The following is a 25,555-nucleotide window of genomic DNA, read 5'->3' on the forward strand; positions in this document are numbered from 1 at the left end:
CCTGGAGAGACTTTTACCAAAATTGTGAAATTGACTTTTTGGTAAAATATCAAAGACAGGAGAATAGAGGCTCTATTTATTTGGTCATGACAAAGAATCATGCTTGAAATGATTGAAATCATTAGAGAAATCAGAGGCTTCTAGGTAGTTCAGTCTTTTGCCCAAGTTTTCAGATCTCTTCATCCCCAACTAAGAACATATGTGAAACTCATGAAAGATTAAAAAGAAGGTTAAAAAGCATCAGCTAAAATTTTTAGCAGATTAGTATGCAGTGGTTTTTCTGTCTCTTTCTTAGTTGATTCTGTGTTATATTCTATAAGCGAAACACATTTTAAGAAATGAGAAATTCTTTGAAAAACATTCACTTTAAACTTGACTTCTCTCAGTAGGTGTCTAAAAGATATCCAGGCCACAGCGCCTCACTCCATCGCTTGGTTCTCACCTACGTTTCAGGAGACCACTAAAGTCAAGTTCCCCTGCATCCTCTTGACCTTCTCCACTGTCATTAACAAAAGAAAAGCAAATCTGTTTTTAATGCTGAGACATATACACAACAGTTTCCCCCAAACACTCTACATATAACGTATATGCAATTTTGTACTGGCACACAAGTCATGGGACTAAATCAAACACAAACTATTTCTTTTCACACAAGTGACATTTTAAGTTTTGGAGTATGTACTTGTGGAAAAGTAAACACGAAGAGCTTGTGTTACTCTACGATTTCAGAAGACACATTTTTGTAGATTGCATATATAAAACTGCTTGGATTTGTGTTAAAACAGAGTAACACAAATGCACTTAAGCCAAGCAACACAAAGTACTTTGTTTTTCAAATTGGGGGCTGTAGAAACATTCCTGTGTAAAAAGCAAAGGACTTTTGCTGATCTCTGTTATTCATGTCAGAGATTGGCTTGGAGGATGAAGCATACCAGTGTCAAATATATAAGTACAAAGCTTATATTCAAAGGTAACTTCTTTGTGTCCATCAATAGTTGAATCAGATAATGTGATACCAACATAACAAAAATGGAGCTAGTGCAGAGCTTTTTAAAAGATGCATTCCTTTCTGTTTTAAAGGAAAATCATTTTAAGCTTTTCATTTTCTTGTTGATACTTATACCTTTTGAAATGTATTTTTCAAAAATTTGACTTTGAATTATTGATGAGCCCTTTACTAGGAGTGCTTTCCTATAGAGAAATGCATCTTAAATCAGGCATGCAGCCACCTTCATGATTTCATAGAAACTCTAAATAGAAGCTATGGAGCTGACATTTAAATGGCACTACATATTTACTTACATGTTTAATTTTTAAATGAAGATTTTGTTTCCTGCTCTTTACAAATGTTAGTTATGGTTTCTAAGAAAAGAGTCTGCGGGTTTAAAAACAGTGTGTATAACACGTAAATTATAAGAATTAAACTCGATGTGGTTTCAAAATTTCTTTAATAGCAGGTATTTAGAGAAGACCTTTTGAAGTAGACACATTTCTATTCTATTAAAGCACAAAACTTAGTAGATTACATCTCCCTCTCTTAGACTATGCTTGTACATAGGATGAGCATAGTTTTAGACCTAAGCATTTGCTGATCATGGAGGAAGGGAAGGAGGAGGAAAGTAATAGGATTCAAACTTATGACTTAAAAAATAACAACTTATTGATCAGGTAATATTAAATACATTTTTAAGTAATTAAAATGTTCATTTATTCATAATTTAGGAGAGAAATATGCTTTTTTTTAACAGACTAAATCATTACTTTATGATAGTTTGGGATGGCTTTTCTTATTCAACAAAGCTAAGTGGATTCAGTCTTAAGAAGAACAAAACATTTGTTCTCATTAATGAACTCACATTATGGAAAAATTAAGTACAGAGAGTAAGATCATGTCTGGAAGGGGCTAGTTACATTTTCTATAGACTAGAACTTTTTTTTTGTTTTCAATTTTCTTCCTTGTCCCCCAACCCTCAATTTTTCAGCCTTGGCAACTACAAAGTAAATCAAATGGGTATCTATACTTTGCCTTTCTATAGTTTTCTTTATTCTAGTGGACTCAGTGGTCTTTCATTTAATAATCCATATTTAAATAGCTCTAACTTCAGTAAGTCACTATTTAATTGTGGTTTTCTGGGCACATGAGTAAATAGCTCTATAAGTAATTTCTACATGAAAAGCAACATAAATAAAAGTTTTCTGACATTACTTAACTGATGCAATATTATTATACATCTTTCTTGGCCATTTGGTAGAAAATAATGTAATTAAGGATGAAGTCGCATGTGAAGAGATTAAAGGCAACTGTGTTTTCAAAAGGCAACTGTGAAACCTGAAAAAAAATGGGAGCTTCACTATGACTGGAATAATCTAAAACATGATCAGTATATAACTGATTTGACAGTAAACCTATAGCTTTTCTAGAACACTAACCTTTGTATATATAGTATGTTTGATGAAAGAGGTGTTCTCATTTGGAAGACAGAGTGAGGAGGAAGGAAATAAGTGTTTTTAAAGCCCTCCACTTGCACGTTATACCAAAGCTACCTAGATTCCCCTTTTGAAGTTACCTTCTCTTGAAAGCAGATCTGATGTCAATGTTTGGAGTAGTCCCAGTAGATTCTTTGAAAGGAAAGAAAACAATAAAATAAATACCCATTACGAAGGCAATTTTGTGTTCAGTTCCTTTCCAGGCTGTGGGGATTCCTCAGATGGAAGGAACACCAGGTAGAGTGGGGGATGGCTCTCCTCCTGGATGGCTGAGCTGCTGAGGCATCATACCTCATCCTCCCTCACACAGAATTTATGTGGGCACTGAAGGAGGTATATATCCAGTTGTCATTCTACCTGCCTTCCCACTAGAATCACCTGAAGAACTTAAAAAAAAATTAACTTTTTGATCCCCTTGCTGGAGATTTCGATTCACCAGATAAGGGATGGGCACCCAGAAGTCAGTATTCTTTAACAGCCCTTCAGGTGATTCTCAGAGATGCCTGGCCAGTTGAAGAGGCACTGCTCAGGACCAGACTCCCACTTGATACAGAAATCTCTGTAGGCTTTACTTGGCCTCTCTTGAAATGGGGATTTCATACCCTTCCCACACTGTTTACATAGCTTTAATGAAAGAGCTCAGGCTAAAGTTGAGACCAAAAAAAATTCACCTCCTTATAATCCCTACCTTTAAATTTGAATTTGTCTGAAATGCTTTTGTGTGATAGCACTTCCCCTATTTATGAGTTATGTATGCTTGGCCTCTTTCACCACATTCAGCTGACTAGGGTACGGTTTCTGGGTTCTTCATCCTCCTGGGTACCTTACTCCAGAAGAGATCCAGGTTGATGTATGGTGCCCATGGCAAAAGACATTACTCTAAATGTGGAACCAGTAGCATGTTGCAGGAGTAACATTTCCTAAGTCTAGATCCTATTCCACTTGTTATAGCCCAGCGTTAAATTATACCAGCTTTGTTTCTTGTAGCTGTATCACACTTTGGATTCATCTTAAGTTTATGATCTTTGTTCCTAAGTCAACTTTCTCTTTGTATACTTATAGAAGTGGGTTCCCCCCCCCCACTATTTACATTTGCCCTATTAAATTTACTCTGGGCACCACACAGAACATATGGATGGAGAACTGTCTTAGAAGAGAAATCCTCCCTTCCACCTGGGTATCCTAACATCCTGGGTACCATATGAAATTATCCCCAGACTTAAGTGGGAATATGTGGACCCAATGAAACAGACACGTTCAGTAGAAGAAAAAATGGCATCAGCCTTTATCCAGAAGATTGCAGGAATATAGATACCATGGGCAAGAGGTATTTAGCAGTAAAATCCCCAAAATTCCATTTCTAAACTGCTTCATAACAATTTAACTCAGCAGGCTTGCTGAGACTACCATAATCAGAAACACACACAGTTTGAAAGAAAACTTTATTTTCAAAATCTCATAGTATTAAATGACCTTCTTCTCCTCTATCCCCTCACATCCCATGGGGGAGAAAACATCTATCCAGACAAGAAAACTCTCTTACCATGTACTTCAAGATCGAATGTGCAGCTGTCAAACTTATCCTTATAGGTGACCTCGCATCTGTAGTTTCCTGCATAGTTCTCTTTGGCCTTGATGATCTGCATCTCAAATGTGTACACCTGCAACAAAACGCATCTGGCACATTTCAGCTCAGCTTTGCCAACTGAAAGAAGCTATCACATTTCAGTTATTTTTGAAATTCCTCAGCATTGGCTTAACGTTGTTTTTCTATCTGGGGGCTCCAGCACAGCACCGTCAACATAGGAGGGGGTCAATGTGCTCCCCAACTTAGGACACAGCAGGGCAACCAGGCTTGAGTATAGGCACTAGGAATGGTAACTCTAGAGAATTTTCTGGGACTGAAATCTCTCAAAGCTGAATCTGAAAATGACACAGAAGGAATGACCTAGCCTAACCCCCATGCCAGGAGATGAGAGCCATACCCGAGTGTGCCTTTCGAAGGTTTCCTTCAGCTGGAGGTGCTTCCCAGCTTTGCTGGCCAGGTCCATCCATTTCCCTTTGAACCATTTGATGGTGGGTTTTCTAAGAAGGTCTTCAGCCTTGACTTTGGCTATAAAGGTGATATTCTCACCTAGAAAAAGCACAAGCGATTCAGGCTGTGGCTTAAAAAAGTGCCATTAGATTTGCTCTCAACTGGAAGGAGTTGCACAGGATTGCACTGCAGAGGCTGCAATGTGCCTGGTGCCCTGATTTTTTATGCATGCCTTAGGAATTCTTAGGATACTCCAACTTGCTCTGCTTTTGGAGTTTATGAGGCAGAAAAGGAGCAATGGTTTAATCAGTGAAAATAATTTTTGTTTGGCTTTATCATATATATATGAAATAAAAATGGAAAGCCTCACAAATGTATGAATTTTTTCCATCCTTTTTGTTAGGTAAGATGATGGGAAGTCCAGATTTACATGACTAAATATGACTAAATAAAATTGATCTTTCTGAAATAAACTGCTTATCTATTTATATTTATTCTTTGGGACCTAAGGACATAAAAATTCTAGCCTAGCATTCAGCCAAGCACTTTGTGTCTTCTAGAAACTAAAGGGAAGCAAATATTTCCATCAACATGCAATGTGCTTCTATATTCTAGACCTGAAAGAAGTAATTTTAGAATACAGTCAATCAGCTATGTGCTCATTTGTTCTGATCACAATATATTCCTTATAAAGACTTATTTTGTGAAAATTCCTGGACCCCCAGGTATTCTCTAACTTACCATCCTGTTTATTTCCTTCATGGCACTTGGCTTTTGTGATTATCTGTTTGTTTAATTTCTCATTGTCTGTTCCTCTCATTAAGACTGAAAGTTCTGAGGCATCTAGGTGTCTCAGTCAGTTAGGAATCGGACTCTTGATTTTGGCTTAGGTAATGACCTCACAGTTAGTCAGATGGAGCCCTGTTTTGGGCTCTGTGCTGACGGCACTGAGCCTACATGGGATTCTTTCTCTATCTCTCTCTCTGCTCCCCTCCCACTCTCTCTCTCTCAAAATAAGTAAATAAACTTAAAAAAATACTGTAAGTTCTGAATTCTCACATCTTATACTCAGTATTCAGCACAGTGTCTAAAACAGATGTGTAATCAATATTTTTGGAATGAATATCCCTAAAGTTGAACCCTCTGTCCACTAGTTTTTGCTGAGATACTATATATTATCATATGGTATGTGTGTAGATTTGTAAACATCTTATGGAATAACTGTGCTGTAATTGACAGTAATCATTGGTCAGAGCTTTAAGATATGCCAGGCATTGTTCAAACCACCCCACACGTAGTATCCCCATTTTATAGATGAGGAAAGTGATTTGAACCCAACCTAGCTCCAGAGTCCAGGAACTCAACAACTATGTGCTGAAAGTTACTAAAATGATAGCTGTCACTCTCCTTTTCAGGTTATAAAAAGCAGGATTTAGTAAATAAATATGATAGAATAGTATTCAGCCATAAAAAGGAATGAAGTACTGACTCATACTACAGCTTGGATGGAACTTGAAAACATTATGCTATTGGAAAGAAGCCAGCCATAACAGGTCACATACTGTGTGATTCCATTTACACCAAATATCCAGAATAGGGAAATCCATAGAGACAAAGCAGATTAGTGGTTGCCAGGGGCTGGGGGAGGGATAAGGGGCAGGAACTGCTTAGTGGGGTATACAGTTTCTGTTTGGCGTGATGAAAACGTTTGGGGACCAGATAGAGATGGTGGATGCACAGCACTGAGTGTACTAATAGCCACTGGTTGTTCACTTTACAATGGTAAATTTTATGCGATGTGAATTTCACCTCCATTTCAAAAGAAAGCAAGATTTAATGCTTGGTACTCACCAACTTTCACTGATCCGCTTTGGGGCTTCTCCACCAAGAGGGTGGATAGCTGGGAATTGGCGTTCTGCTTGTCTTGTTCCTCCCCAGCAGGTGATTCGCCAAGAGACCATTCTAATGAGAAGGAAGGAGGGAAAGGATCATTTCAGGGCCAGGTTCTTCTTAGGCAGACTTACCTGGGTTTGTCCTTCTTGTCAACGCTGAAGCTTTTCTTTGTCCGATAAACCTGGATAAATATAACATCATTCTTTCCATCCATCTCCCCTGAAGCCGTCAGTAAAGAGTGACAGATTCCCATTGTTAGAAGGGATGCCTCTTCCATAACAGGATAAAGAACATTTTCTAATTCCTAGAAATAGTAAAGCTTTTCAGGTAGGTTGTTACTCTGTGTTTGTTGGCAGCCAGAGTTTCCCCATCCTGTCTGTCCCCTAACAGATAAATAATGGTAGGAAGTATATTAAAGCAGAACTGTGTCATAATAGGCAAATGACTATAATGTGCCACATCTATACAACAACAGAGCTGGAAAAGACTAAAGAGATAAATCAGTTCACTGGTCAACTGGGAAGGATCAGAGAGCCAAACCTAGCCTGATATTTCTAGATTCCTTGCTTTTATATGATTAGATGATTCCACTGAAGTTGCATAAATGAAGCAGTAGTTTGACAATTAAGTAAGGGATCATGACGTGCAGGCAGAAGTTTCAAGAATACTAAGTGCATCCTGCAAGAGGGGAAAACAGAAAAAGAAAAATCGACTCGTTGAGGCTTTCCCATGAAGAGAGAGAAGCTGAAAGTGAATCTTATTTTCATCTTCTAGGTTGTACTCCAAGTGCTGAGCTGGTATTAATCAGCAGTCAACTCCAGCAAGGAGGGCAGGAGAGAGAACTGTAGACATTCCTTCCCTCTGTCTCTAAGAGCTAAACGCAGAGAAGTTCAGTTTCAGCCACTTAGTAACTGGGGAAAAAAAATACCTGGGTTGCCAACTCTCTGTTAGTGTTTCTTGAAAAGAAGGAAATGTACATTTAGTTATTTTAGTTTTCAGGTATCAATCATGCTATCCTTAGAGATCATCATTTCCACAATGAAGTTATACAATGTAGTTATATGATTACGTGTGTGTGTGTGTGTATGAATGTCTGTGATATTCATGGTAAGAATGAGTTGTGCTCACTCATATTTGGAACAAGAGGGCAGGAATTTGTATTGTTTTATTCTATACCCACAAGTGTCTGCAAAAGTGCGTGGCGTATATGAGGCCCACAGTAGGATTGTAGGGAGCCTTTAACAGGAATTTGTTGAATGAATGAATGACCTCACAAAATTGTAGTAACTGCTGACAAGATGCATTTGGAGGTTTTTACAAACTGTAATAAAATTCTAGAGAAATGTGAATTATTCTCTAACTTTAGCATATCCCCAATATGGAGATTTTCAGTTTCTTAATCTCTTTGTACTTGATATATGTCAAAAAATGATACTTAAAATAAAACAAAGAAATCTGTGATACATGTGGCTAAATTCCTGTATTTGTGTGTGTGTGTCATGCAAAATTAATCATTTCTCAATACATTAGTTTTCTTGTAAGAAGTTTCGTAATAAAAGATTGCTTTTTTAAAAAAGCTACAAACGGAATAAAACAAAGATTAGAATCAAAACAGCTTCAAGAAATGAGATCATTAGTGACTTATATTAGGATGTGGTCAAAACGCCTTACTGCAGGAGAGTGCTCACCTGAATCTTTTCTTTCCAGGGCCCGACTACCCACACCTGAAAGGAAAGTGTGATTCGGATGATACAAGGGCAAGGAGTGAAGATGGAGAGCTGACCTCAACCTTCTTGGATTCCCCTAAACCCTGTGTCTCCTCATGATGGGGAGAAAAAACTGAAGTCAGCTTGGGGGAAAAAAATTGAAGTCGGCTTGTTTGGAAAATTAGTAGAGCTTCAAGTATGAACGCATCTATAAAAAGCATGTCTCATTTGGGGCGCCTGGGTGGCTTAGTCGGTTAAGCGTCCGACTTTCGCTTAGGTCATGATCTCGCGGTTCGTGGGTTCGAGCCCCGCGTCGGGCTCTGTGCTGACTGCCAGCTCAGAGCCTGGAGCCTGTTTCTGAGTCTGTATCTCCCTCTCTCTCTGACCCTCCCCTGCTCATGCTGTCTCTCTCTCTCCTAGAAATAAATAAAAATATTAAAAAAAAAAGCATGTCTCATTTAAGAAATAGTAATAAAATAATTCACATATCTGAAGAACAGGGGACAAGAGCATATAGCTGGAAATGGAAGAAAAACTTTTTTGTCCTTAAAATTCATACCCAAGATTTATTAATCTTATTTATTTCACAAAGAAAGTTTCCTTTTATTTAAAAAAAACAAACCACCATTAAAGCCCAAGTTTTCCCTGCTGGTGTTAGCAAGGGCAAAAGCTGGTGCCCCCTCTCTGCACACTGTCTCATCAAGGTCCTCTGCCTTTTCTTTTTCTTTACTGTCAATTGACAATAAATTACAAAGTGGGGTAAGAATTGGAATCATCCTAACCTGGAGGCACAGCACTAGGCGTGGAGGCTTCCTCTTCATCTGAAACAACAAATAGGAAGAAAAAGTCAAGAAGAAAAGGACTTTGTCCTGAATCTCCTGCAAAAAGAGAAAGCTGAAAAAAAAATGAGAGAAAACACACAAAACACTGTGAACTGATAAGTTAGCCTTAGAAGACTCGGTACCTGAAAGATGAAACTCAGTATTACAGACCAAAGAGAAAAACAAATAAATAAAAGGGTGAGAGAATAGAGAAATCCAATGAAAGCATAGATTGAGAAATGGAACTCTGCAAACGTTTCATGTGATTGTAGGTAGGAAAAAATTTAATGCTAAAAAATAAACCCTGACAAAATCAACAACAGAGGTGTTTTCGAGTTCTTATTTTGTAAATAAAGTCGATGTCAAACATAATTTGTATGCCACAGTCATTTGAGCATAGGCATAAAAAAGTGTACATGAAAGATAATTTGTTTTCCCATCCCCCAAAACCTTGTGATTAATTCCCTTTTTATATTTAAGAGATACAAGACAACACTAACTACATTAACTAAGATAAATCAATTTGTCATACTTACTAAGTTTACCAATATTTATTTTAGGAACTTTATGAGCATTTTCCCATGATTATATTGCTATTGGCCAATGCTATATAATTTAAAAAATATTTATGAAGGCATATTTGTAAAATTCAAAATATGCCTGATAGTATTTATGTGCAGAGGCACTGAATAATTCTCCTTTTCTAAACTGTCTGAATTTCAAGGCGTCTTTCTAATTTTAGATGTTTAAATAGGCATTTGGTGTTATCTGAACCTCTGCCCTTCCTTTCTCAAAGTATAAAAACTAATGTTAGTGTAAATAATAGTAATCTTTGTACTTAAAACACTAGAATAATTGTGAATTTCAAAACACAAACTCATATGACTCATATATAAAATACAATACAGAAAATACATGTATATGGCTGTTAATTTTAAAGTGCTTTAAAAATTCCTGACAAAAAGTAAAATAGCACATTTTTATATAATATATCATAATTATAATTATATAATACTATATGTAATTATATATAATATAAACTATTAGAATATTTAGTATAAAGATTATTCACTAGCCTGAACTTTCTCTTCTGAAAGTGCCAACCAGGCATATGTGTTATTACTTTTTAACAAAGTAACTAATGTAATGTGTAGAAAAACTTAATGTCATGTCTTTGAAATCCAAGAGGGGATTCACTGAACACTGTGGAATTTGGGATTCTTCAAAGGAAATTTTCTGGGATCAAAGAAGCTTGGAAAATGCTAGGCTAAATAAAGTTAAATGTATTATATTGTATTGTATGGGTGTACGCTTACTGAGGGGTATTGCAGACTTCCGTATGCTAATGGGCACTGAGGGGTGGAAACAGAAGTGAGACAGCAGTTAGCCTTTCCCAAACTTAGTGCACTTTTCAATCCTTTTCTCCTGGAACATCCATTAACATTCCACAAAATCGTGCATTTGGGGAAGTATAGGTATTTTGGAGCTATTTATTACAGAAGACTGTTAGATAATCACAATTTTACATAACCAAAAATAAAATACCTTGAGATTTTTCTATATTATATTTCATGCATTTAAATCATTCAGTGTTTAGTATTTTATTCTTGTAACCTATTCAAAGGCTTTTATTTCCTGAAATATGTAGAGTCTTGATTTAAAGTCCTGTCAAAATTCTTGAAAATGAAGTTTTAAAACTCAACCAAATCCTAGAAAGGAGCATCTTTAACTAGAAACTAAAAGCTGGAACCATTTTGAGTCGAATGAACACTTTATTTTATACAGGTTTTGTGGTTGCTAGTTTGTTTTGTGCGCTGTGCGTAGTGAATTAATTGATTAGAATGCAAAATGATTGAGAAAAGAGTATTTACATACTTTCATAAAATGAAAGTGAAAAGAGAATCCATTTGTTAAGCAGAAATTTGATGGGTGAGTAGTTTCAGAGTTCACTAAGTGTTAAAACTATTTGGAGGGACGTTCACAATTATTTTAGACTACAAGGCACCACATATTAAAGCAGTGCATCAGAGGGTCATGATGATAACTCTGGATGATCCCACATTACTTCCAAAAACCAATTACTTCTCAAACGGTGCTTCGTTGTACATAAATTTTCTTTTCTTTTCTTTTAAACATTTTATTTATTCTTGAGAGAAAGATAGAGACAGCATGAGCAGGGGAGGGTCAGAGAGAGAGGGAAACACAGAATCTTAAACAGGCTCCAGGCTCTGAGCTAGCTGTCAGCACAGAGCCTGATGCGGGGCTCGAACCCACAAACCGTGAAATCATGACCTGAGCCGAAGTCGGACGCTTAACCGACTGAGCCACCCAGGTGCCCCTCGTTGTACATAAATTTTCAACGCTACTGAAGTTCTAGGAAGCATAATTGACAAAGAGCCAATTTTATGATTCCTTCCTTTGAAAGTAGCTTTGGGAGCACCTGGGTGGCTCAGTCAGTTAAGTGTACAACTTTGGCTCAGGTCATGATCTCACGGTTCCTGAGTTCGAGCCCTGCGTCGGGCTCTGTGCTGACAGCTGGCTCAGAGCCTGGAGGCTGTCTTTAGATTCTGTGTCTCCCTCTCTCTCTGACACTCCCCTGCTCAAACTGTGTCTCTCTCTCAAAAATAAATAAAACATTAAAAATTTTTCAAAAATAGCTTTGGTCCTGGCATCACATTATATTGGGGAATGTAGTTAAGATGCTAGATTCTGATCTTAAATTCTTAAAAACCTGCCTGCTTGAATTTGGTTGAATTGGATGAGAATGAAAGGTCTAATTTTCTTATTTACTATGGGAAAACAGTTTCTACTGCTAGAAGGGAAATGGAATATCCAACTGTTGTGGGTTGTGCCTCGTTCAACAACATATATATGAAAGCCAATGCATCATACAAAGAACATTTTCAAACAAAACAAAAAATACAATACATAAGCCATAGTTTCCTTCTTTTCTATTTGAAAGTCACTACAATGATGATGAAAAACATCTGTTTGGGGGTCTTTAGAATACCACATATCTGAAGACCACAGACCGGACCAGTAGACTCTCTCCCCCAGCTCACGGAAGAGAGATTTACCAAAGCAGAATATTACTTGTCCTTAGGTCATGGGAAGATAGCATTTTTCTTAAACCCATAAAAATGGTTCTTTAAATAACTGAAGTTCCCAGAGAAGAGGGCCTGGAAAGTAGAGAAAAAACTCAGTCTCGTATTACAAGCCTGGGATTTTAGGGGAGCACACATGGACTCTGGAATGCAAGGAGAGAACTCCAGAGATTATAGAATATATAGATTCTTATGATTCTACACATTCTCTTTGGCATAAAATAACTTCTAGCTATGGTTGATTTAAATTGTCTTTTTAAATTAAGTTTTTAAGTCATACAAACTTGGGACAATTGCTGACATTTTTAAAAAGACCAAAAAGCATGTGAAATTAAAATATATGTGACTCTCAACAAGCCTCACTTAACTACTGACACAATACCTTGTTTGATTGCGACCAAATTCTGAATTCCGCAAGCATAGTAATGAGTTGTGGAAAACATTGGCTCATGTGACCAAATTAACAGCAGCAGCAACAACCATGTATGGAAGGCAATAAAATCAACAGCTGACATGAATTCATCATGTTTGGTGGCATTTGATTAATCGATCTTATTTTCTTTAAAAATTTTTTTAATTTATTTATTTTTGAGAGAGAGAGAGAGACAGAGCATGAGCGGAGGAGAGGCAGAGAGAGAGGGAAACACAGAATCTGAAGCAGGCTCCAAGCAGGCTCCAAGTTCTGTCAGCACAGAGCCTGACTCAGGGCATGAACCCACAAGCCATGAGATCATGACCTGAGCTGAAGTCGGATGCTTAACCGACTGAGCCACCCAGGTGCCCGGGTTCATATTTTCTTAATGAAAGGCACATGCCTTCATACCTTGATATTTCTTGTTTTTTTCAATGTTTATTTATCTATTTTTGAGTGAAAGAGAAAGCAGAGAGAGAGGGAGAGAGATAAAATCACAAGCAGGCTCCACACTCAGAGCAGAGCCTGACATGGGGCTCGAGATCAGGATCTGAGCAGAATCAAGAGCTGGACACTAAAACAACTGAGCCACTCAGGTGCCCCTCACACCTTGATACTTCTAAAGTCAGGATTCATCCTACAGTAAGTACATATATTTATTGAATTTTTTCTTCTCTAATCTATTAAATCAATGTTGCATCTTATAATGGCTGTGTCTTAGAATTGAAATGTATGGTGATACTAGTTCTTTTTCTTTTTATTAGTTTAAAATTTTTTTTTAATGTTTTATTTATTTTTTAGAGAGAGAGAGAGACAGGGTGAGCAGGGGAGGGTCCGAGAGAGAGGGAGACACAGAATCTGAAGACAGGCTCCAGGCTCTGAGCTGGCTGTCAGCACAGTGCACAAGGCGGGGTTCAAACCCACAAACCTTGAGATCATGACCTGAGCTGAAGCTGGATGCTCAATCGACTGAGCCACCCAGGTGCCCCTTTATTAGTTTTTTAAAGATTATTTATTTATTTTGAGAGAGAGAGAGAGAGTTGGGGGGAGGGAAGGGCAGAGAGAGAAAGGGAGAGAGAAAATCCCAAGCAGGTTTCATGTTGTCAGCACGGAGCCCAACCTGGGGCTCAAACTCATGAATCAGGAGATCATGACCTGAGCTGAAATCAAGAGACCAATTAGTGATATTAGTTTTTAACAAAGATTGTTACAAAGAAGTAATATAATTAGAAAGCATAGAGAAAATACATTGGATGGTTGGTTGTCTGATACCTAAAGGTAAAATAGCATACAAAAAATTTCAGCATGTGAATTAAAAACATCAGAACAATGTTATTGCAGAAAAGATCTAAATGAGGACAAAAAATTGTAATCATTCTTTGAATTAAAAAAAAATCACATCATTTAGGAGAAAACTTGCTAGAACTTGCGCTGATTCATGTCCTCATTTGCCAGCCACACTCATGCCAAGTGAAAGGCTCTTCATCTCAAATTATAGGAGATCTTTAATATGCACAAGGTTCATTCATGATGGTTTATGGGGTAATATTAAAGTTAATGCCTGGAAAAAAGAAATTAAGTCTTTATTCACTTGCAGTGATTACCAAAAGCAAATATTTTTTCCTGGAAGAAAAATAAAAAGAGGAAGTAAATGTCCCATTTGGGATTACCAAAACATATCAAGATTCAAAAATTAAAGAAAAATTGTTTTTAAACGCCAGAACTTAGGCATTGAAGTGAATACCGGTTTTCAAAGTAATCTCTGCTTCTAATGCTCTGGCACATCTGGAATCACTCCCAAGACTAGCTTTGAACTTCCTGTAGGGCCTGTTAAGATAGAGAAGGGACCCAATCTCATTTCCCTGTGTTCACATGCACAAGGCTGACTGATCAAAAGAATTATGATCCCACTTGATCACCCACATTATTTTCTACACATGGGTCTCTGTGACAATTGTCTGCTTCCAAAACTGAAAGCCACTGTCTTCTGCTGATGATCAATCTCCCCTCCAAAGCTCCCTAAAGTTGGCTCCAGAAGGACAGGACCCAGCAGCCAGAACTATGCCTGGCACAGAGTCAACACTTAGTGAAAACTTGCTGAATTAATGGACATTGGAATAAAAGACGGATCTTTGGTCCCACTGAGCATGTAGAAAAGAACCTACACATAACATTCCATTGATTGGTATCTATTATTCTGGAAATATTCTAAGCCATAGCAGCATTGTTTTTATAATATATCCAGACAGAGGCCCCTAAGTAAATCTGAAAGAGTTAGAAAATATAACCACAGACACTACTTATAAGATTGATATAGGAATGAAACAACATTCTGTGGCTGTAAAAATTTTTTTCAGAATGTTTCCAGATTGTTGCAGAAAGATCCAGGCAACCTGAGAAAAATATTAAGTTTACATTGCTGTGCAAAATTTCTTAGTAGCGACAGTTAGAGCTACTAACTGAATATACTTCAACTAATTATATAGAAGACTAAGTGCTGAGAATGTACTAATATCCAGGAGTGGCCATTCTCAATGGTTTTAAGTGAGTTGGCCTCACAGTAAAAATCACCCATTTCTTCTGAGGATGCACAGCACCAGTGTCTCATTCTGAATCTCACTGACTCAAGAGTGTGTGGGCAATGTTCACATTCCTGCCCAGCAAACATGGGAAATGGAAATAAAAATCTATCCAGAGTATCGCTGTCTATATGACCAACAGCTAAGGCTACCTGGAAATTCAATTGTTCATTCATTCTACGAGGATTTATTAGAGAATTGCTGCATGCAGCTCTCTCCCAAACACTGGAAGAAATGAGCTAAGGGGACGGAAGAGGTGTTAGGACATCGTGCCTGACTGTCAAAAAACTTACAACCTGTTAGGGGAAGGAGTGAACCACTAGTATGTAATGAAGTTGAGGAAAGAATGATTTTTTTTTGTTTTGTTTTGTTTTTTTATTTTTTATTTTTTATTTTCTTTTACAAATAGTTTATTGTCAAATTAGTTTCCACATAACACTCAGTGCTCATCCCCACAAGTGCCCTCCTCCATGCCCATCCCCCCCTCCCCCCACATCCATCAGTCCTCAGTTTTTGTCAGCATTCAAGAGTCTCTCATGGTTTGCCTCTCTCCCTTTCCCCCACCATTTCCGCCCTTCTTCTCCCCCTTGTTCCTCCGTCAAGTTCCTCCTAATCCTCCTATATGTGCAAACATATGATATTTGTCCTTCTCTGCCTGACTTATTTCGCTCAGCATAACACCCTCAAGGTCCATCCATGTTGCTACACATGGCCAGATTTCATTCTTTCTCATTGCCATGTAGTATTCCATGGTATAGATGAACCACATCTTCTTGATCCATTTATCTGTTGATGGACACTTAGGCTGAGGAAAGAATGATTTAAAGCCAGAGGCAATAGGTCCAAGAGAAATCAGGAGGATGAAGGGCAGATGAAAGAGAGCTAAGACAGTCCAGGAAAGCTGCACAGAGGTGTGAAACCTAAATTGATGCTTAGAAAACAATGAGATGGACTGAGAGCTGAGGAAGGGTAAAGGACACGTAGGGACATTCTAGTCAATGCTGGAGAAAAGGTCTGTTACACCTGTTTATGCTTATGCAAGCCTTCTTTCTCAACTAGGGAAATGCATAAAGCAGTGATTACCGTGTCTACCTTTTACATAAGCATTTTCTTTGAAAGTTCCCTGCTCTTGATGAAAGTAATAGCTGAAGAGGACTGTGTATTAGAAAATAACTTCCATCCACTTACCTTCTTTATTTAGGGATGTCATTTTCTATCCTAAACTGATTTGCTCCCTAATCATGGAGAGCAAATAGAAACAGGGCCATTTATGTTGCTGGGAGTGTGACTACATGTGGTCATGGCCTTGCTTAATTCTGCAAAATTCAGAAAAAGTGCTGCTAATTTCAGGATTCCATAGACATCTGGTCAAGCATTTCATCATGCTGGGTTCTACATATAGAAAAGAGTTTTTGTTGATTGGTTGACTGGCTGATTGGTTGATTTTAACTTACAGAAAGGCATTTTCTCATTTAAGCATACAAATATAATATGATGACTTTTCACATTAAGGACCAGGCATAGGCTTTGTTTAAACATTGACAGCTTGCCCTCTGGAATTATATCATCTACTTTGTTGGTTGAGCCTTACAGCCTGGTCCAACCACCTTTCTAAATTTGGAACAGAGGGGCATGCCACTGGCCTTATAGAGAATAATGTTGCAATAGCTTCAGCCAGGATGTCTAAACATCCTTGAACCCATCTCATGGAAAGAGTTCTAGAAGTTTGCACTGTCTGCATTCCATAAACAAATAACCTTCAGACTGTAGCCCACGTGGCCAAGATTACTATTCATGTTACTATCCATGGAAGCTACTTAAGGTCAAGGACAAAGAGAGTGCACTAACATTATGTGTTCATTTATGAGACTGTAAGTTCAAGTTAACTGAATAAGAGAGGTCCAATGTACTGAAAGAAAAAAGTATTTTACTAATGTATAGGAGAGAATAATACCATAGGAATTAGGTAATGATTTATGACATAATAAGAACAAATAAATACTTAGCATGCTTTTGAGTAGTGTCCAGAGAAAGACAGAGAGAGAGGGAGAGAGAGAGAGAGATCTTACTGCAATCAGGAAATAATTGGTTATTCAAAAATTTAAACTGTGTTATTAAATCCACAAATAAAAGATGTACTTTTAAACATGATAATACAAACATATAAGCAGAGTTCTCTAATCTATCTCTGTGAAAACTTTCTTTCATAGAAGGGTAATGCTCCTTAGCTTAGGACAGGTGGTCAGTAATGACAACGACTTCCTCCACGGAGAGACAAAGGAATGAATATTACACAGATCCACAGTAGTACATGATAAAGATTATTCATTTTCTAAGACTGGACTATTTCCACATAAAGTAAAAATAGAATAATATTACAATAATAAATGAGTTTCCAATTCAATAAGGAGCAACATAATGTTTGCATAAGGTTGTACTGTCAATATATTTAAACCATTATATAAATCTGTGCAAAATATACAGTGCTACAAAATGAGATACTAGCCTTAAAAATTATGAGTGAAACCTGGAACCATTCATCAGTAACATGAAAACATTGCATTAAAAAAATGAGTCATCCAGATAACTTTCCAAACTGGCATAATCCCAAGAAGACCAGACACCTCTTTTCCTTCACACGTACATGGTAACTTGGAAACTATCAACTGATTTGCTGGCATCTCAACAAATACTTGTGATATTTTTTATCATTGTTGTTTTTCTTTTAAAATGTGTATCATGAAAACAGATCAAAGCACCCTTCATCATGCTGACTGGTCATGCAGATAAGATGCAGAAGAAGAACTCTAAAACACACCAATGATAGGTAATGCAGAGAAGTTCGATGGGACCACCATGGGAACCATTACTGACCTCTTTCTGCTTCTAATTTTGTTGAATTCAGCCTCACTTTCCCTCCTTCCAACTCACCTTTTGTTGGTGTAGTTCCAGCCTGCTTCTCTTTATTTGGTTCTGTGTAGAAAATACAAGTACATTTTTAAAAGTGCCTTAAAGAAAGCATTTATTTAATTGTGTGATGAGCAATGGGGTGGAGGGTGGGAAAGAAGAAATTAATGACAACAGAACAGATTATAAATGACACTACATATTCATTTATTATGCTATACATGAGTTATGAATTTGGGAATTTATAATCTAGAATCACATTAAACTTAATAAAAGGAATCTGATCACTTTATACATGCAATACAGATTTTGTTAAAATATACTTAGCTTTGCTGGGACTGTGTTAAACATGCTGGTGTAGAAGTGAGTATAAAATGTGGGTCACTTCATTTTATACCCCAAAAGGGACTAACTTTTTAAGAAAATTTGACCCGTGTAATGATTCTAATTGTTTGGACTTCGAGATGATATTATATTAATGAGTCAGGGTATAAAATCCGTAATTCTACAATAGTTTCAAAGAAAATATTTTGGTACACATACTAATTTTCTAAGTTGAGTAGAGTGGCAATAAAGGCAACATGAGAGCAGTAACAACCAATTTCATCAGCTGAGGCAGATCTTCTGGCTTCCTTCTCTCTGTCCAGAATCATATTAATTTAGATATTTGCAAATGGTGTCTGACTTATGATGTATGTGAGAAAAGAAGTATTTTAAGCATGGATTCTCTTTTTTTGGATAGGTGAAGTAGAGGTCTGAATCTTAGTTAACTAATAACTATTTTAACAGTTTGGGGGAGACTTGCTTTAGCAACAGGAGGTCAGTATTGTATGAAGAATATGAAATATGCCTATGTCATAATAAGGAGAATGTTAAACCGGCCCAGTGACAGCAACAGATCTGAAGAACAGAAGGGAAAATTATGTCTGCAATGGCCTGTAGGCTCTCAGTGTACTCGATATTGGCAAAAATAAATTTGTATGTGCAAGGAGAAAGCATACCAAAGAAGAAGATCCTAAGAAGAATGTCACACAGCTACTCTGGTTAAAAGAAAACTAAATTGAGATTGTCCCTGTTTGAACTCACATGACACTGAGCCCGGTTCACCTATTTTGACACATGGCAATATTCTATGTGTTTTGAGTGTGTGAATTTTGTATTCTTAGCTGGACAAAGGGGCTTCTGTGGACAGCCAAATTTCTTAAAGTGCCTTCCTGAAAATGATCTCCAGATGGAAGAGCCTCATCCCCTTATAAATTTCCATGCAAAAACATCACCAGTAACTGAGGCCTCTTCAGTTTCTGCTGTCATCTAAACTGTATTTGTCTACAGTGACCTTTCATCCCTTGACTTCACACCACATTGTCAATTCAAGAAACCTTCCTTAAATCACTTATTGCCTTGTGAGATTCTCATAGTATTTCCTCATGTTTCGATATAGTGGTTGTATTATATTTGGTGGTTCTCCAGGCTGTATTTTATTTTCTACCTGGTTGTAAGCAAACTGAATTGAGGGAAATGTTTTCTACTTAGGGGTCCAATATTGTTCTTTTCCTTAGGTCTTTGTGAACGTAAAAGCAGGCTTCACCTGTTGTGTGAAGTAGTAATGCCCACTATTGCTGGGCATCACCTCTACCTCCCAAGGGGTTCACTGGAACTCTTTTTTTTTTTTTTTTAAAGTTTATTTACTTTGGAGAGGGAGAGACAGAAGATGAGCCAGGAAGGGGCAGAGAGAGAGGGAGACACAGAATCTGAAGCAAGCTCCAGGCTCTGAGCTGTCAGCCCAGAGCCTGACATGGGGCTTGAACTCACGAACGGCGAGATCATGACCTGAGCTTAAGTTGGACGCTCAACAAGATGAGCCAACCAGGTGCCCCTCACTGGAACTCTTTATTCCTGTTTTTGTTGTTGTTGTTGTTGTCGTCTCCAGGGGGACAACAGCGTACTAAGAAGTGGAGGAGTTAAGCCTCGGAGGCCACCGAACTGTCCTGGGAACTGCTTGATGGTGATGTAGTTCACAAGAAAGATGTGGGCTTTGTTTGGCTTTAGCTATATGTGAAAAAGCGCTGCAAATCCTTCATCCCCTTGGAGGCCCAGGTCCTACAATGCTAACGCGTGGACATGACAACAACTTTGGCACAACTAGAAGGGTCTCCGTAAGTGTATGATGTGCTATCCAAATCAGATTAAAGTGAGAGGACTATACAAACACAATGTATTATTATTATCATCATTATCATTATTGTTATGAACCTGTTACGACTGTGGTCATCCAACTTCTCCGTAGGAGTTAGGTTAAAACTCACGGTTTCAGTGGAGACCAGATCATGCTGGGCTGGATGGATGCTCTGTATTTGCAGCCCAAACATGTGAAGCAGTGTTTTTACTCACCTGTGGGTGGAGGTGGGGCTGGGGCTGGGGCTGGAGCTGGGGCTGGGGCTGGGGCTGGGGCTGGAGCCGGCACTTCATTTTCTAGAAATGAAAAGAATAACAGAAGTGTTAGTCTCACTCCTCACAGAGAAAAGCTACTTTCCACAGCCCCAGGCTGTGCTCAACTCCAGGCAGCCAATCACCTGCATTGACAAGAAGGATGGAGCAGGAAAAGCATCAACCTGTGACTAAGACACTCTCCCTTTTGGTATATGGTGTGAGGTAAGGATCTAAATGGTATTCTATAGATTTCCAGGAAGTAGCATCGTGTACGGATGGACAGAGCACAAGTAAAATGGGGATCCAGAGTGTCCTTGCCAGTTAATTATCTCCTCAGGTAACAGGCAGAGCATTTAATGGCACTAAGCCTGTTTTTCTTTTCTGGAAAAGTAGAAACGACACCTATCCTATATGCATTGGTTGCAAAGAGGATGAAATGAGACACAGTGAGTGGCATGCATGTCCCTTAGGGCCTAAAGTACTCACATCCTGTAGAGCCTCAGGTAAGGATGGTGCTCAGAAATGAGAGCTTGCTTTCCCCAGAGCGCGAGGACACTACAGCATCTCTGACATCATCCTACCCTCATGAGACATACTTCCTGAATGATGATGAGACCAAAATCCTCTGGCTCTGCAGAATTTCCTTTTATCGCAAGACAAACCACTATTCATTGGGAAACAGAATCAATCCCTCTTCTGGTCATTTCTGAAAGTGTGTATATCTGGAGTAGATTTCTATCTACACTTACCCAAAGTTTTGAGACCTTTGATTTTGAAGTCTTATACCTGGCTTTGGATATCCAGAATTATAGAGCAGTCTGGCAGTGAATTCTGTTAAAGAAACTTCTGTTAAAGAATATACTATGTTCATGGGGTGCCTGGGTGGCTTAGTCGGTTAAGCGTCTGACTTTCACTTAGGTCATGATCTCNATTTCCCCTGTTGAATCTCCAGGGATTCCCTGAACTGGGAATTTGTGACATATGTGTGAATCAGCTTCTCCTATTCCATGGCAAGAAGAGGCAGTTAATGAGGGTGATCTCTTTTAAACTTTTCAGCTTGATAAATATCAAAGAAAAGTTTTTATATTATAAGCACACAAGGGATCCCAGGAGTTTTGTCTTTGTCCAGATCTATAATTTTTAACTCATTTTCCCCACAAGTGCCTCTTTCCAGGCAAAGAGGACAAGAGTTCAAACAAACAGTTTGGCCCAGGGTCACCTGGCAGCCTCTGTGTTAGAATACATGACTCTTGATCGTGGGGTTATAAGTTGGAGGCTCACTTCAAGTATAGAGATTATTTAAATTAAAGTATTTTTTTAAAAAGCAACAGCAAAACAAAACAAAAAACCCAGTTTGGTCCAATGGTCATCAGTATGTGCAGTCTAGGCAGGCTGGAATGAATGTGGAAAGAATGGACTGAGCCCCAACAGAAATCAGAAAGGAACAACACAGGGCAGGATGCAGTGATGTCGTCTTCCATCACTAATATTTTTGTGTTGGGTATAAACTCCAATTAAAAAAATAACTATTTTCATTCAGATGACCATAAGTAAGTACATTATCATTTACTAAAGAGGGAGAAAAATATAAAACCAAAGGAGAAAAACCATATCCCCTTATGGCAGAAGGTAACGTGGCAGGATACAATGTAGTCTGAAGATATTGTATGACACCAAAGGAAATGCTTTAGTTTCTTCACCACATCATGGAAAGGATCTCTGGTACCAGAAGACAAAACGCTTGGTAAAAGCATTTTATTTTCGGAGATTTGAGTGCAGAAATGGAAGTATAATGTTGACCTCTTGGCTTTGGGTGAGTTGTTATAGCACACGGATAACAGAATATTGAGAGCAAGAACCCAACTTTTTTGGCACACTATCTTTTGGAGAGGGTCATTGTCACCCAATGCCTGAGAACCCCTTCCTGGCTCTCACTGCTGACAATTTCTCTGACCCCCAGTCTCTTTCCCTATAGCTGCAGGGATTACTTAATGACACAACTGTGTTTCCTCCTGTTATTCTCTCTAGAGGGTCTCTGCTATCTCTTTGATGAGGTCTACACTCTTCAGGTTCACATTCAAAGCCATTGCTAGCAGGCACTTCCTCCCTCCCTCCTCTTAGTGCGCCTCCGTGACCCCTCTATTCAGGAGCTGGTTTCTCTTTTCAACTTCTGACCTTTCAGCCATGGAGAAGAGTGATGGTCTTCTCTCCAACAGGCCTTTTGTTTATTCTCTGCATGTGATTTTATCAGATGGACATTGGTTCAAATCCTGACTCTATGCTTTATTAGTTGTGTAGTCTGGGGCAATTTCTTAATCTCTATCAACCTTGGTGTCCTCATCTGTGAAATAACAATAATAAGGTAGTAATCTATGCAAAGCATAAGCACAGTTTCTGCATGTAGATAGAGCTCTATGATTTACAACTATAACTACCACCATTATTTTGTCAATCTTTTTCTATCTTGACATTTCTCTTAAGATTCCCAAGACAATTATTCCTTTCTGCTCCCCTCCCTTATCCTCTTTGCATTCTGGACCATGTGATAATACAATCTTTATACACTAATTATTTTTTAATTATTTTCCATTTATCTCAGTATATATGTGTCTCTTTTCCCTCCCAGCTGAATAAGAACAGGGATTTTTCATTGCTTTCCCATCTCTGGGACCTCATTTTATTGTTGGAAATGCATTAAATGCATAGTAAGTTGACAAAAAAGAATTAGAAGGGCTTCTTTGGTTATCACATTGATCATGCTTTCTCAGCAGCTATCCCATTTTTGTAAGGGAAGCTGTAGTTACTCAAAATCCTGACTTGGAAGTAAGGCCATGGATGAGTTCTAATCAAATAAATAAAAGAGGTATCTTGGACATTGAAACTGTAAATGTGTTCTGAATGTGAATTGTCCATTTCCATTGTGTCTGTGGCCCCAGTGTTTTATATAAAAGCCCCAAGATCAAAACAAAATGAGAATTTAAAAGCTTTAGTTCAACTTCCAACAAATCCACAGAATTTCAGTCATTAACAGCCAAGTGTATCATACTACAGAACTACAAAAATATAGGATATTAATGCTGATATTTTTAGGATGTTTGCAGGAAATAGAAGTAGGAAAATACAGGCCTGTCTGGTATGGAGGCAGAGCCAGGATTTTTCCTTCTTAAAATCAAAGAAATCCTGTTACTTTATATCAGTGGAGGAATAAATAAATAACAACCACTTACAGGCACCAACTGCATGAAGGACATAATGTATATTAATTCTTATAATCTTTACAACTCTATTAAATCAGTACTTTTTAAAAAATATTTTTAAGTTTATTTTTTGAGAGAGAGAGAAAGAGTATGAGCAGGGGAAGGACAGAGAGAGAGGGAGAAAGAGAATCCCAAGCAGTCTCCGCACTGTCAGTGTGGAGCCCAACGTGAAGTTCAAATGCATGAACCGTGAGATCATGATGAAATCAAGAGTCAGATGCTTAACCAACTGAGCCACCCAGGCGCCCCTGAAATCAGTACTTTAATTATCCCCATTTTGCAGATGGCAACTGAGAAAAGGTCCCACAGCCCATGAAGGATGGAGGTAAGCTCTGCCCCAGGTCGGCCTGACTCAGAACCTGGACTCCCCGACATGGGGTTGCACTTCGCTTCTCAGCTGCTCAGCCTTGTGGAGGCAGAACTGGATTGATGGGCTTTTCAGAAACATTACTGTATTTTTCGTAGTGAATTGGTTGGCCTTATTGTCATGGCCACAAAACCTCATATGGATGTTGCCCTCTCTGTAGGAGTGGAATATGCCTCCATTTCCTCATCTATGCAATGGAAATAATAGCATAGCCTATCTTAAGAGTTGTTGGTAGAAATGGATGAATTCCTGCAGGAGTAAATACCATATATACAATCTCTCTTGTGGTTATCATCATTATTGTCATAATTTCACTCTGACACAACTGTGAGAATGGCACTCATGCCTTTTCACAAACGCCACTTACTAGGGATTTGCCCTATTTCTAGATCTGTGGCGGCATCATGTCAGAACATGTTTGGAATTGGGGTGGGGGCGGAGGAAGCATCTGAGAACTGAGCATAGGCAGTGGGGACCACACTATCCTACTAAAATGGTAATAATAATTGATTTTGATGAAAATTACATACATTGTAGAGTTTGTTCAATGTAGATAAATTGACCAATCTGTCGATCAAGACTTTATCAGAAAGGATAAAAAGATGGACCCTGCATAGTTTTCAAAGCCAAATGAAGAATTCCCACTGTCCTAAACCTGGAGAAATGGAGAACCAGGTATGGTGAAGACCAAGCAGCAAGGGAATTGGACTGAAACATGGTTGCGGGTGAGTCTCAGGACCCTGAGGCATCTCCTTTGTTTCAAAGGAACTGCTAATGCATCTCTCTTACTCCAAGTCATATTTTGTCACTGTCAGGTTCTGCCATGCCCAGCTTTACCCACACCTCTAAAAGCATTTGCATGTTCCCCAGATTCATTATCTGTCTTTATAACAATGATTCATTCACAACATTTCCCACAGTACTCACTGAATGGGGACTGTAGGAAGAAGGGCCTACGCAACCAGAACTCACTGAGCATAAATCCATCATAAATCTCACCAGAGCAGGCATTTATAAGAGAAACAAAGATGAGGTGCCAGTGTTTAAGAAGCTCACAGGTAAAGGAACTACCCTTTTCTATCAAGTTAGTCACCAAACCAGGTGGCTTTGCTTTCTCAGAACATTCGAGACTCACCATCTCTACAGTCCCTCTGGTGCTTCTGAAATTGTTTTGTGGATGTCAATCACCTAGGGATTTGGTCAAGGGAAGATTCTGATTCTGGGGGGTCGGTGGCAGGATTCAGGTTTCTGCATTTCTAACAAGCTCCCAGCTGATACTGATGCTACGGGTGCACAATCCACACTTTGAGGAAGAAGGCTCAGACCGTGTCCTAAATATCACCTAATCCTGTCCCATTTCAAATGTGATTGTGAATGGTAAGGGGTTACCATACAGAGGGACTTTTCCTCTCTCTTTGATCACAAGCTTCTTGAGGACAAGGCCTGTCTCCTCCTTCTTTTCAAATTCTGCACAGCAGGTGCTCTATAAATATAGTTGATTGGCAGGCTATTCAGTACTGCACAAAAGCCCCTTCTCCTCGATGCCAAGAAATCAAG

General features: G+C 38.4%; 1 protein-coding gene across 1 annotated transcript in view; it reads right to left on the reverse strand.

The window, feature by feature from the left end:
- MYBPC1 (myosin binding protein C1) overlaps positions 1–24,006 on the reverse strand; it is a 69,240-nt gene extending 45,234 nt beyond the window's left edge. Inside the window, exons 1-10 of the mRNA XM_077772182.1 lie at positions 23,893–24,006; positions 19,891–19,993; positions 17,912–18,010; positions 8,904–8,999; positions 8,104–8,139; positions 6,374–6,484; positions 4,473–4,621; positions 4,031–4,148; positions 2,568–2,619; positions 443–499 (exon numbers count right to left, since the gene is read on the reverse strand). Coding sequence (XP_077628308.1) covers positions 443–499; positions 2,568–2,619; positions 4,031–4,148; positions 4,473–4,621; positions 6,374–6,484; positions 8,104–8,139; positions 8,904–8,999; positions 17,912–18,010; positions 19,891–19,993; positions 23,893–24,006 — 935 coding nt within the window. The remainder of the gene's footprint in view (positions 1–442; positions 500–2,567; positions 2,620–4,030; positions 4,149–4,472; positions 4,622–6,373; positions 6,485–8,103; positions 8,140–8,903; positions 9,000–17,911; positions 18,011–19,890; positions 19,994–23,892) is intronic.
- Between the last annotated feature and the right edge of the window lie 1,549 nt (positions 24,007–25,555).

The sequence above is a fragment of the Crocuta crocuta genome, unplaced genomic scaffold (assembly GCF_008692635.1).
Source record: "Crocuta crocuta isolate KB4526 unplaced genomic scaffold, BGI_CrCroc_1.0 scaffold216, whole genome shotgun sequence".
Lineage (NCBI taxonomy): Eukaryota > Metazoa > Chordata > Mammalia > Carnivora > Hyaenidae > Crocuta > Crocuta crocuta.